The sequence below is a fragment of the Nothobranchius furzeri genome, chromosome 11 (assembly GCF_043380555.1).
Source record: "Nothobranchius furzeri strain GRZ-AD chromosome 11, NfurGRZ-RIMD1, whole genome shotgun sequence".
In the NCBI taxonomy this organism is placed as follows: domain Eukaryota; kingdom Metazoa; phylum Chordata; class Actinopteri; order Cyprinodontiformes; family Nothobranchiidae; genus Nothobranchius; species Nothobranchius furzeri.
In genome coordinates, this window is record NC_091751.1 from 22,685,821 (window position 1) to 22,699,242 (window position 13,422).

General features: G+C 46.3%; 1 protein-coding gene across 4 annotated transcripts in view; it reads right to left on the reverse strand.

Moving 5' to 3' along the window:
* Positions 1-13,422, reverse strand: part of nhsl3 (NHS like 3) — a 76,662-nt gene that overhangs the window by 1,553 nt on the left and 61,687 nt on the right. For 3 of the 4 annotated variants that reach the window (XM_015955702.3, XM_015955704.3, XM_015955705.3), the window contains 7 exons: positions 12,012-12,170; positions 11,880-11,923; positions 11,635-11,773; positions 4,855-4,962; positions 4,609-4,775; positions 4,392-4,532; positions 930-4,266 (listed from right to left, as the gene is read on the reverse strand). In XM_015955702.3, coding sequence (XP_015811188.1) covers positions 930-4,266; positions 4,392-4,532; positions 4,609-4,775; positions 4,855-4,962; positions 11,635-11,773; positions 11,880-11,923; positions 12,012-12,170 — 4,095 coding nt within the window. The remainder of the gene's footprint in view (positions 1-929; positions 4,267-4,391; positions 4,533-4,608; positions 4,776-4,854; positions 4,963-11,634; positions 11,774-11,879; positions 11,924-12,011; positions 12,171-13,422) is intronic. The other variant, XM_015955703.3, reaches the window with a different exon arrangement.

Genomic DNA, 13,422 nt, shown 5'->3' on the forward strand with positions numbered 1-13,422 from the left:
ACACTGCCGTCTTTCACCTTGCTTATCACGTGAACTGCCGGTATCATAAGTGGCCTTTCAATTTTCCAGTCATTGTGTGACCTCACGGGACCAGCTGCATTGGTAGTCAGTGTCCCCAACCCTGACATACCCATCAGGGTATATTCTTATTTTCTGACTTTTTCCACAAGGCGTTCTTCAATTTATTACATCTCGCCGCTAAATATCTTCTCATTTTTGAGGGGGCAATGGCGGCGCTGTTGACAAAATTAAAGAAAACTGCGTCCTGACCAATCATAAACTTGTGGTCTCCAGAGATCCAGGCCCAGGTCTCATTCACTTTTGACGGATAGTTAAAAAGTTGGGCAGGCCTCCGTCACCGTCTTTGAGCCCATTGGAGAGCCCTTGCGCCAGTGAATAATGGTGTTGCGTATCGCCGTACCCACGCAGACAGAGAAGTATAAATCAGACTTTAGGGACTGCATAGCTGAGCAGAAGCAGCTGTAACTTCAGAGTTGGCTTTTGACATTGCTGCAAACAGCTGACCCCTGGGCTCATTCGTGAATGACACAGTTGACTGCTAGGATAGGAAAGGTGGTAGTCTAACTCATTAAACCGAATGGTTTCATATTGTGTAAATATGCACTCATAACCTCATATATCAGGCTTCAAAATCAAAGATTTTATCTAGCGAGCCATGAAAAAAAGCTGATTAAAAACATCTAAAATCAAGAACCACAGCAAGGTAAAATGTTAGTCAATGCAGATAAAGTCACAAGCCATCAGTATTGTTTCAGAAGTGCCTTGTGTGTTTTATGTGGCCATGAGGCATGCTAACCTCCACCCCCCTTATATAGCTACCTGCTTTATTTCTTAAAGCCATTGTGAAACTAGCATGCTTTGCAAGATGAGGTGTGTGCAAATGTAATAAAGTAAGCAAGAAAACATACTTGTTTCAGGCGGTGCAACTCCACTCATGCGTTGAACTCCTCCAATAGCGCCATTTCCTTCAGCACCAAGCTCCGGATTTACTGAAAGGCTGTGAGAATTTTGTGAGGGATTCAAGCTGCTTGGTTTCTTAGCTACTGGTGGAGGGACTTTGTCACACTTCACCCCACTGGTTGAGACAGTCCCAGGCTTTGATTGGTCAGAAGCCTGCCTTAGTTCGGCTGCCAAGCTTTGTTTCAGACTTGCCTGAGCTTCTAAGGAAGAGGCAGCCACGGTCTCCATGACTACCTTTTTTGTGCTCCTGGAGAAGATAAAGCTAGCAGTAGAGGCTGGCGATTTGTTCATGTCATAGCCTTCAGGTAACTTCAGAGGCTGAGGTCCTGGTTCACCAGCGTAACTATAAATGGGTAATCTCATACCCTTTCTGGGGGGAAGACCATCTCTTGATGACATGGCTGCAGTTTTCATTCGTATGGCCTCCTGTAGGCGTGTTGAAGGAGGAGTCATTGTCACAGTAGACATTTTTAGAGTTGGAGGGGAAGATTTCAGTGACAAAGACTTGCGGATGGGCTTTTGAGGAATATTTTGGAGTTCATTAGGTGAGTCAGTATAGTTCTCTTGAGCTGGAGCTCCCACATTTGTGGACTTGTCTTCAGATGTCACATTCACCTGATCTTCAGTCATGCTGACTGATCTGAGGCGAACCATCTGAAGCAATGAGGGGGTGACCAGTGGTATGTTGGCATCCTCTTTAGGAACAGGTGGACTTTTGTGTCGGGAAAGAAGCTCCTTGCTCCGGGTGTCTTTATGAGCTCCACTGGGTTGCCTTCTGAAGTTACCCCCATGGGTTGAATTCTCTGTTGGTGGATCGGGTGCTGTCGACACGGAGTTTGGAGCTGAATTTTGGTCACTTACTTGAGCAAAGGGAGATTGATCTTTGGTTTTTAGAGAGTTTTGCATCGGGAAACTGCTGTGGAGAACCACGGCTGTGACTGACACTGGACTCTCAGCTCTGGTAGCAGGTGATACAGAAGACATGTCCTCTTCTGGAAGTGAAACACTGTAAGCAGTGCATGAAATATTCTGCACCAATTGAGAAGAATCTTCAAGAGCAATGTCAAGTTTTGAAACTTGCATTTCAACCTGCAGGTTGTTGTCAATCACAGTTGACTGGGACTCAGCTGGGTTTGGGTCTGTCACATTCATTAAACTGTCCGTTAATGAGGGCGGAGGAGGTGGAGGAAAATCTACCTCATCACCACCATCAAAGGCGGAATCCCCTTCCAGTGGAGGAGGAGGAGGAGGAGGCCAGCAGGGGTCCTCTACGTTGGCCGACTCCTGATCCTCGTGGGATTCCTTTGGTGGTTGTAACTTTGAAGAAGAAGGCGTCTTCCTCATTATGGGGGGTGTAGGGTGATAGGTTGGTGGAGGCGTAGGTGGTGGTGAGATCTTACTAATTTTGGGGGTCTCTATAGAAAGTGTGTGCATGGATTGGACCTCACACTTCTCTATCTCATTCTCACTCATGTCAACTACAATCATAACAGCGTCATGTGAAGAGGTTTCACTGTTCTCCTCAGACAGATGAACCTCTATTACAGAACTGCTACCTGTTTCCCTTTTTTGTGTATCTAACAGGCGCTCAATTTCCTCGCTAAATACTACCCTTGTGGGCTTTTTCATGATAGGAGGGGGATCTTTCTTTGGAGTGGTCTCTTGAATTGCTGTTTCTGTTACTGAGACAGAAGTCTCCTCACTCTGAGATTCTGCCTTTTCTTTTTCTTGAACTTGCTTTGTGTCCGGACATTCTCCAAGTGTCTGCTCCATGTCACTGCCATCAGAATCAATCTCCAGCCATGCTGCAGACTTTGTGTTATTTTCAGACACTTCCTGGACAGATTTGGCTGTCTGGGTTTCACCTTGAACTTGCATCTCTTTTTGGGGTTCAGTTTGGACTTCCGTGTGTTCATCCACTCTGTCCTGAATCTGGGCAGGTTTCTGGGGTAGTTTATTTGTTACATAGCATGGTCCACACAGAAGCTCAACAGTACGTTTGCTGTGAGCCCATGCCTCTGGAGGTGGTGGACATGGTGCCTTGACTTTAGGAGGTGGAGGGATATTAAAGAGTTCTTGGAATTCAACCCTAATATTTGAGGGATTGTTGTTAAGAATGAGTTCTTTTGTCAAAACAAGTGGTGAAGATCCCCGTGGAGGCAGACCTGTGCTACATGTGGAAGAATCGGCATTAGCAAGCTCAGATGTACCAGATGATAAAGAGGTAAGTGAAGAAGAAGGGGATGCTGCTGAGGATGAAGCCCGAGATGCTGATCTTTCTGGTTTGACGAGTTTTTTCTGCTTGTGTGGGGAGGTCTGAGGGATAACTTTAGGGGAAAACGTTGGAGTGCCACTCTGACTTGAGTAGCCGCTGGAGGGGGACATTGTCCGTTCAAATGTTTCCCCTTCCAGGGCATTTTTCTGTGAAGGGTAGGTACTGACCTCTATTGCTTCTCCATTTAGGTTAGAAGAGATCTCTTTGGGGGTCAACGGTGAGGAAGAAGAGCCTGCAGAGCTGGACCCAATCAAGTTTGACACCGGTGTTGGTACTGTGCTGATATCTGTAACAGTCAGCTTTGTGTCATCTCCCCCTAAAGCCTGTTCTGAGAAGCATTTCTCTTCTTCTGAAGCAGAGTTTCTGATATCCACAAAAGTCTTTGAGGTGCTTCTTATCTTATTACCATGCAGAGAGTTGGTTCTTCTTGGAGGTGCTGGGGGTTGCTTGGTCTTCATAACTGACAGACTGTGAGAGAAGTTATGTTTGTTCTTTGCTTGTTCCCTAACAGCCGTTGACTCTGTTGCACCACTTTCAGATCTTGATTCTGTAGAGTTTTCGCCTGTATTGCTGGGGCTGGTAATCACACTCACTGAACTTTGGGGACTAGCAAGATCTTGGTACTTAGACTGCTCTGTCCGGCTTTCTTGCACAACTTTATTTGAGGATACAGACAAGGAGTCTGACATAATTGTCTTTGAGGACTGGGAATCACTCCAGTTTGACCCTGAGGCAGATTTGGATAATTGGGTGGTTTCAGAGTTGGTGCTGTTAGTCTGGGAACTGTCACCATCTGATCTTCTGGACAGCAAAGGACTGACTGCCGAGTCCCCAGACGTAAGGCTGCTTTTGCTAACAGTACGAGCACTGCTACCATGACTGACACTACCACCTTGCGTCCGACTGATGCTGCGGTCAATCTCAATTACTTCAACCGAGGCTGGCAAAACAGCATTTGGGATTATCGTAGACAAGTAAGTAGCCTGAGGAGAGATGGACATCACCGGGCCCTAGAGTGAGACAAAAGCAGGTGTTTTATGTCTAAAAGTTACAAATGCTCAAAATACAACAAACCACAAGAGTTTCACATTTTAGAAAACTAGTTTTGCAGCAGTGTCCTTCATGGCATCCTTACCTGATGCTCCTGGAGGAAATTAAAAGTTGAGGGAGACAAAGAAAAGCAAGTGGTCATGCCAGGCACTGCAAGCGACTTGGGTCTCAGGGTGAATGTGGGACAGAGATGCTCACTCGTGATCACTTCGTCTCTGAATGTCTGCTTATGAGAAAATGAAAAGTAGTTACACCTTTTGAAAACACAGATAATTAAGCTGATTTGCTTCAGAACCATTTACCTCCAGTTCTGAAAGATGCACTCTTGCTCCCTCTTTGTTGGCTGCTGGAGTTCCTCCATCAACTGTTGGGATGACAACAGCACTTGATTGGCTCTCACTGTCAGGCTTGTCATGATCGGGGAGTTGATTCGACACAAGTGGCTGAAAGGTGGAGCTTCTGTGTAGAGCTTTGAAGAAGGTGGCTGACTGTTAATTACACATCGCATTGAGTTTTCTCATCATCAAGTGACAAGATTGTGAACATACCAAGTTCTTTCTGGACCTGGTTGGGAATACCCATGATGGTGGTCCTTCTGTTCCTCTTCCTGCTTCTGTCTGTCGTTTTCACTGGATTCAGAGGTTTGAAAGTAGAGCCTAACAGAGGTTTAAAATAAAAAACACAACATTTGTGTTGAAAGGCTGACTTTGAGTCGAAAGCTTCGGTGACTAAATGGTGTTACATTCTCAGTGTCTGACCTGAGAGATCTTTGTTAAAGGGACTTTATGGAGTTTTGAATTTTTATGCTCGCGATTGCCCCCTCAGGCCAAAAGCGTAACGGCAGCTTCAATAGTAGGCTCGTGCACGAGGCGCGCATGCTGTACGTGCACACTCCTTAACGAAAATAACAGCTGAGACAGTCCCTTGTGTGTGTGTGTGTGTGTGTGTGTGTGTGTGTGTGTGTGTGGCCCGGAGGACAGAGGACAGGAGAACGTGCAGCTAATTAATTAAATAATTTGGTTCTGTACCTTTCTCTTCAGCACAGCCGACAAAGGTTTATGATGGGTCAGTCCTCCTGCATGCTCAGATCATTCCCTTCCCTTGTTTGAAAAATTTTTCCAAAATGAAAGTTGAACCCACATCTTTTTTATCTGTGAATTCAATGCCGTTCAGCGAGTCTCAAATAATAATTTAGGCATCTTGCTGTAAAAAAAACATTAATGTAAAAAATAAACTCTAAACAAACTATGTTCACATTGAAAATCAAACCCAGGTCTCCCTGCATGAGAGTCCATTGTCTTTTTAGATGAGCTAAAGTACCAGTGACATCTATTGTATCTGTAATATTCATATCCTTGATGACAGCTGAAACAACGTTCACAGAACAGTTTGGAGTGAAAATGGCTATTTTGTTGCTAATTTGCAGGAAATATCTAGAAGAAAGTAGCTAAGGGTCCTCAGAAATGTAGCTAGGTTCATCACTAGGCGTTAGGAACAGTGACAAAGTCGCTGAGTTGGCACTACCTCACTCTCTGCTGCTAAAGCTACTGATAGCAAACGCTACAGGCTATGCCTGAGTGTGAACGCGCATGAAGCAGCCTGCTCGACCCGAGCATCTCTCTTTTTCTGTGATTTTACAGAAAAACAGGCAATCACAGTAAAAATGCCAGGGCTCATTCTACAGGACCAGGGCATTGCAGGAGAATGTAAGAAGAAGAAATGTATTATTTCTGTACATGTTTTGGCTGTCAAACTTCCATAATGCCCCTTTAATACATGTCATAACCAACCTGGGTGGATGGTACTAATTGCACTAAAACTACAAATCCCAGAATGTACTGGAACAGGCAGCAGATCTGATTTTGTTCAATGCTGAGGACTTCCACAACATAGCCTGATCCCGGAAAACAATGACCTAAAACAAGGGGTGTTTCTCAATGCCAAGGAACCTCGCCTTGATGTCTTGGTCCCGCCCGGTTGCCTAGGAGATACGTCATCAGACGTGTTCCAATGTTCATGTTCTACCGAGGCATCTGTTCTTCGTTTGTTAGCCGTTTAGCTAGCTGAACAAGGATACACATGAGGTGTCTTTGTAGCCTGGTCAAAAATTTCCCAGAATACACCGCTGCATCGCACCGCAGTTTGGCCATAACGAACACCATGTTCGAACATAAGGATGCCCATTGGTACAGTTGGTACCAGGGCAGCCTAGGTCACAGGTCGATGATAGACTTTGTAATCATATCATCTGACCTGCGGCTGTATGTTTTGGACACCCGAGTGAAGAGAGGAGTGGAGCTGTCAACTGATCACCACCTGGTGGTGAGTTGGATCAGATGGCAGGGGAAGATGCCGCGTAGATCTGGCAGACCCAAACGCATAGTGAGGGTCTGCTAGGAACGCCTGGCAGAAGAACCTGTTAAGACAGTCTTCAACTCCCACCTCCGGCAGAGCTTTGACCGCGTACTGAGAGCAATGGGGGACATTGACTCCGAGTGGGCCTTGTTCCACTCTGCGATTGTTAAGGCGGCTGTTGCTAGCTGTGGTCGCAAGGTGGCCGGTGCCAGTCGTGGTGTCAACCCCCGTACCCGCTGGTGGACACCAGAGGTTCGGGGAGCCGTCAGGCTGAAGAAGGAGGCCTACAGGGTGTGGCTGGTCTGTGGGTCTCCGGAGGCAGCAGACAGGTACCGGATAGCCAAGCGGGGTGCAGCAGTGGCAGTTGCCGAGGAAAAATCTCGGGCGTGGGAGGAGTTTGGTGAGGCCATGGGGAAAGACTATCGATCGGCTCCAAAGAGGTTCTGGCAAACTGTCCGGCGCCTCAGGAGAGGAAGGCAGCAACTCGCTCACACTGTTTACAGTGGGGATGGGGAGCTGCTGACGTCAACTGGGGCTATAGTCGGACAGTGGAAGGAATACTTTGAGGAGCTCCTCAATCCCACCTACGCGCATTCTGAGGAGGAACCAGAGCCGGGAGACCTGGGGATGGACTGTACAATCTCGGGGGCAGAAGTTGCTGAGGTAGTCAAACAACTACACAGCGGCGGAGCCCCGGGGGCGGATGAGGTTCGTCCTGGGTATCTCAAGGCTATGGATGTTGTAGGGCTGTCATGGTTGACACGTCTCTGCAACATTGCGTGGTCATCGGGGGCAGTTCCTAGGAAGTGGCAGACCGGGGTGGTGGTCCCCATCTTTAAGAAGGGTGACCTGAGGGTGTGTTCCAATTATAGGGGAATCACACTCCTCAGCCTCCCTGGAAAGGTCTACTCCAAGATACTTGAGAGGAGGGTCCGATCGATAGTTCAATCTCAGACTGAGGAGGAGCAATGTGGTTTTTGTCCTGGCCGTGGAACTGAGGACCAGCTCTATACCTTTGCAAGGGTGATGGAGGGGGCATGGGAGTTTGCCCAACCAATCCACATGTGTTTTGCGGATTTGGAGAAGGCTTATGACCATGTCCCCAGGGGCACCCTGTGGGGGACGCTCCAGGAGAATGGGGTGGGTGGCTTTCTTTTAAGGGCCATTCAGTCCCTTTACCAGAGGAGCGTGAGTTTGGTCCGCATAGCCGGTAGTAAGTCTGACCTGTTCCCGGTGAGGGTTGAACTCCGCCAGGGCTGCCCTTTGTCACCGGTTCCGTTCATCACTTTTATGGACAGAATTTCTAGGCGCAGCCGTGGTGTGGAGTGTGTCAAGTTTGGTGGCAGGAGAATCTCGTCTCTGCTTTTTGCGGATGATGTGGTCCTCCTAGCTTCATCCAGCTCTGACCTTCAGCTCTTGCTGGGTAGGTTCGTGGCCGAGTGTGAAGCGGCTGGGATGAGGATGAGCACCTCCAAATCTGAGACCATGGTTCTCAACCGGAAAAGGGTGGCTTGCCATCTCCGGGTCGGGGAGAGGTCCTACCTCAAGTGGAGGAGTTTAAGTATCTCGGGGTCTTGTTCACGAGTGAGGGTAGGAGGGATCGGGAGATTGACAGGCGGATTGGTTCGGCGTCTGCAGTGATGCGGACGCTGAGCCGATCTGTCGTGGTGAAGAGGGAGCTGAGCCAGAAAGCCAGGCTCTCGATTTACCGGTCGATCTACGTTCCTACTCTCACCTATGGTCATGAGCTTTGGGTAATGATCGAAAGAATAGAATAGAATAGAATAATCCTTTAATAGTCCCACAAGGGGAAATTTGGTTGTGTCAGCAGCAACATCACACATATACAAACAATGCAGGACACAGAACAGAAGCACAGTTATTACATATTTACATCATGGACAATAGTTACCAGAGCAGAGTACAATACAGTTGTTTATATAAGCGCACACATAATGTGTAAGCATAGCAGGATACTGAAGATGTTAAAATAGTTTTAAAAGTTTAAGATGATTAAAAGAGTGCAGATTGTTTATTTTTTACCCGTTCATTAAAAAGTAGACATGTAGCCTTCAATAAATTATTGCATGTATAAGCTGAGAAAAAGTAATGTGTAAGTTATAATTGTAGAAGTTATTACAGCACTGATGCCGACAACTGTTTTTTTTGGGAGCAGTTCTGATTGTACAGTCTAACAGCTGCAGGGAGGAAGGACCTTCAGAAACGCTCCTTCATGCATCTAGGATGCAGCAGTCTGTCACTAAAGGAGCTCTGCAGTTCAGCAACATTTACATGCATGGGGTGGGAGACTCTGTCCATCAGAGATGTTATTTTGGCCAGAGACCTTCTGTCTCCCACCACCTGCACTGGGTCTAGGGTGCATCCTAGAACAGAGCTGGCCTTCCTGATGAGTTTATCCAACCTCTTCCTCTCAGCTGCCAATAAACTGCTGCTCCAACATACCACGCTGTAAAAAATGACAGATGCTACCACAGAGTCATAGAAGCTCTTTAAAAGCGCTCCCTGTACCCCAAATGACCTCAGCCGCCTCAGCAGGTAGAGTCTGCTCTGACCCTTCCTATAGAATGAGATTGCGGATACAAGCGGCCGAAATGAGTTTCCTCCGTAGGGTGGCCGGGCTCAGCCTTAGAGATAGGGTGAGGAGCTCGGACATTCGGGAGGGACTCGGAGTAGAACCGCTGCTCCTCCGGATCGAAAGGAGCCATTTGAGGTGGTTTGGGCATCTGGTCAGGATGCCTCCTGGACGCCTCCCCGGGGAGGTGTTTCAGGCATGTTCTGCCGGCAGGAGGCCCCCGGGTCGACCCAGGACACGTTGGAGAGGTTACATCTCCAATCTGGTCTGGGAACGCCTTGGGGTCCTACCGGAGGAGCTGGTGGAGAAGGCCGAGGAGAGGACAGTCTGGAGCTCCCTAGTTGGGATGCTGCCCCCGCGACCTGGACCCGGATAAGCGGAGGAAGATGACAATGACGACACCGCTGCATTTTCAAAAGGATGGCGGATAGCCTGCAGCTGCTTCAGGGACAAATTTCAAGTTTAAATGTAATGGGCTCGACACACGGGAGGCGACAAACAATCGCGATCAGCGAAATTTGTCGCTGTCGCTTTTATTACCTGACACACGGGAGGCGATCCGCGGCAGCGGCCAGCGGCAAAGCCGTCTACGAGTTCTGTTCCATAGCGAAATCGAAACTTCAGTTGTTTTGCTTGGCTGTGTTAGGTTGGAGGAAATTAAGGTTATTTAAGCGGTTCAGAGTTAATAAAGCGGTAGATATGATGTTTCACAAGGTGCTGTTAGAGTTATGTGAAATCTTACTTCTAATTTTACTATAAAACATAATAATAATCAACTTCTCCTCCATGTTTGCTCTGAGGTGTACAGAGCATCCTGTCCGCTCATTGGTCAGTGAATGAAACCTCCGTTGATTGGTGCTCGTCCGAGCGACAGCGATGAAAAGTTGGAAATATTTCAACTTTCTGGGATCGCGTCGCTGGGTCGCCTGTGCACGACACGTGCATGAGTGCAAAATTTCACACGCACATTTTTCGCGTTTCGCTTGGTAGGAGGGAGACCCGCGATTATCGCTTTGTCGCGCATGTCTCATTGAAAATGAATGGAGGAGAGGCGATGTCGCCTCCCGTGTGTCGAGCCCATTAGTCAACTAATTGCAGGAATCAGGCTGATGTCTGAATTGTTTTTATTTGTTTATATCCAAAGAAATTAGCTATGGTTGGTTAGTAGCTCAATTAGTTGCAGCTTCAGTGGCTAGCAGTAATAACTCGCTTACATATTTTATTTAACAAATATATACACAACTTAAAAAGTAAAGGCTCGTTATATATTTATATTGAAACATATATGTAGACAATATAATGTTACCTCTCGTATCACGTCACGTTAAGTGACTGCCATGGAAGATGACAGGTTTTGGAGATTTATTTCCTGATATTTGGACATCTCGCTTCTTATTGGCTAACAGCAGCATGACTCTACCACTGACTGAGTTTGTTCTGCACCGTTGATGTTTTACCTCCAGAAATAACACAAGCCTGAAGGAGTTCTGCCATGGTATGAAGTTGCTAATGCTAACGGTTAGCTTCTACTACCCGAGTAGTGCTCTATTCTCTTCTGGGCACTAAACCAACAACAGCCTTCCCGGCATGAGCCAAGATGGGTCCATGAATGCTAATTTTCATTGTGACTTGAGGTTGACCAGCTTTTCTAGTCTGAGTGTTTCCCCATCTATTTTCTATCGGCGGCTAATGCAGGGCTAGAAAACCATTTTCACATTTGACCTGCATGTTAATCTCAGTAATGTGACATTTCCAAAATAACATGTAAAACATGGTTTTCCAGTGAACTTGGCGTTTAATATAAAAATGTTTGCAAATTTGCAACAAACCACTGTAAAAGGAAATTATTTTTCATAGTTTTGCTCATAACATTTACAGCTTTTTAAAGGTTTAAATTATTCAAATCTTTTGGGGTCAAAGTGTTGGATCATCCAACCAAACAGCCTACCAGCTGATCCATACGCCCACTTTAAGGCTGACCTAGATAAAAAGTTGACACAGGGACTCAGTCAAATGATATTAGAGGACTGAATTTTCTTGAGCATTTTCAAAAAGGGTGTTTGGAATATGATCGGAATACCAATTACTCACTTCAGGAGCACACACACAATCTTTATTTCTCACACTCATACAGAGTGGCATGCTTTGCCTCCCAGCTGTGAAGTGCAGAGGCAGCTGCAGAGCTGTCTAAGATGCTTGGAATTTTCAACATTAAAAAATAAAATCCATAGCTGTGGGTATAAGTGTGAGTATGCTTATGCCAAGTTTCTTTCCCTTTGATTTTGCACCACAAGTGCAGAGGCACCAAGCAGCCGGGAATCAAGTGTGCATGCAAAATACTCAAGCACCTTTAAGCGCTACTGATGATGCTGATGCGTACCTTGGCGGGTAGACGCAGGCTGAGTTAACTCAACAGAGTTTACTGTGGTATCAGCATTCCCGATGGTGGATCTTGACTCCGGAGAGCTTCCTCTGTCCTTGGAGCTGATTTCCTGCTCCGGATAGAGAGCATCTGTAGACTACAGAGAACACACATGCATGCACAAAAGAGTCAAATTAGATGGTATTCATGAATTCAGCAGGAAGTGGGAGAAAAATGGGCTGCAAAGATTTTAAGGCACTTACATCGATGCTTTCATGGTCAGCAAAGTTGACTCCATTCCTGTGTTCTGTGCAGAACACATCCAACATAAGTCACACAAGCTTGATGTTGATGATGTTATGAGAGTGTGTGTAGCGCATCTGATTGGTTCTTACCTTCCTGCTGAAGTATCTTGAGTCCCTCCTGAGCTTCGGTGTGGAGGTCTTCCAGGTACTGAGACCTGCTGCCTTCGATGAACACATTCTCCTGGTAGTATTGTGAGGCGGTGTAGTGAACCGTCAACCTCTTCTGGTCCTCATTCCCCTTTGGGCCAGCTGTTGTTATGGTTTGAAACAAAAAAAACACTTTAATAGGTCAGAAACATCCTCCTGTACATGCTAATCTGTGCACCTTTGATGCAGCAACACAACAAATCCCCTTAGCCAAGTTTGGTGGACAGATGTCCTTGTTGTCAAGGTTTTAGTAGAAAATCTACAACCGAGTATATCTTCTGAAGAATCTTAATGCTTCCAGGCTAGGCCCTGACGGGACAGGATAATCTGGCTCGTCCGCCTGTAAAGAAGCCATGGGACCAACTGCTGTGGGGACTTATCTTCCTGGATGGGCAAATGCGGGATGAAACTAACTCAATGTGCAAATATAGATCATGCATATAAAGGAAGCAGGTGCATACAAGGATCTGGACCAAGGGAAGTGGACTGTTGACCCCAGGTCATAAGGATCTCTGCCATAGACTGATATTGGCTTTGCAGGAATTCAACTAAGTCTAGTTAGGCTATTCGTGTTGACTCTTATTGCTTTCGTCTTATAAAAGCTTTCTCTGATGTAGGATTTGCCTTTGATGTGTCCACTAGCATAGAAATCTAGACAGACCGTATCAGCAGCACAAGATTTTACTCTGCAGGACGGGCTAGCCATGCCCCATGGAAGCCTCAGCAGGTCTACCTGATCAGTTTCATGTAGTGTTGGCTCAGGAACGGTGCTTGCTTGAAATTACGTCGGAATCAACTTTGGACGATTTAGACTCGGGCTTTTCTTTGAGACACAAATAGATGGAGGTACTTAGGTCCTTTATTTAAGACAAGGATGTGTTTGCTTTTTCTTTGACACGGTCCACCTTATTGTCTGATTTCCATAGCGATGAGTACGTGCCGTTTGTTGCTCTGATTGGCTCTAGCTCTGTCCAGTTGCAGACACAGTTTTAAAGACAACCATAGACTCCGCCGCATCACCGAGCTGTCTATCGGTTGTGGCCAGACTATATACATACATATATATATATGGGTTGCCAGGTTAGTAACAATGTGTATTTCACATACAAATATGCTTTTTTTAAGGTGCAAACTAATTCCAACTCCCAAAAATCGGTTTGTTTTCTTGTTTCTGTACTTTGTTGGATACATATGTGTGGGTATTCATCAGTTTCCAGCAAATGAGTTGATTTGTGTAATCATCAGGAGTCCATTTAAGCTTAAAGGGTTTCATGTTTAGAGAATTACTGGAAAAATCAGTCATGCCAAGAGGCTAAAAGCTCGGCTAAACAAGGCTTAATGCGAGGTGTCTGCT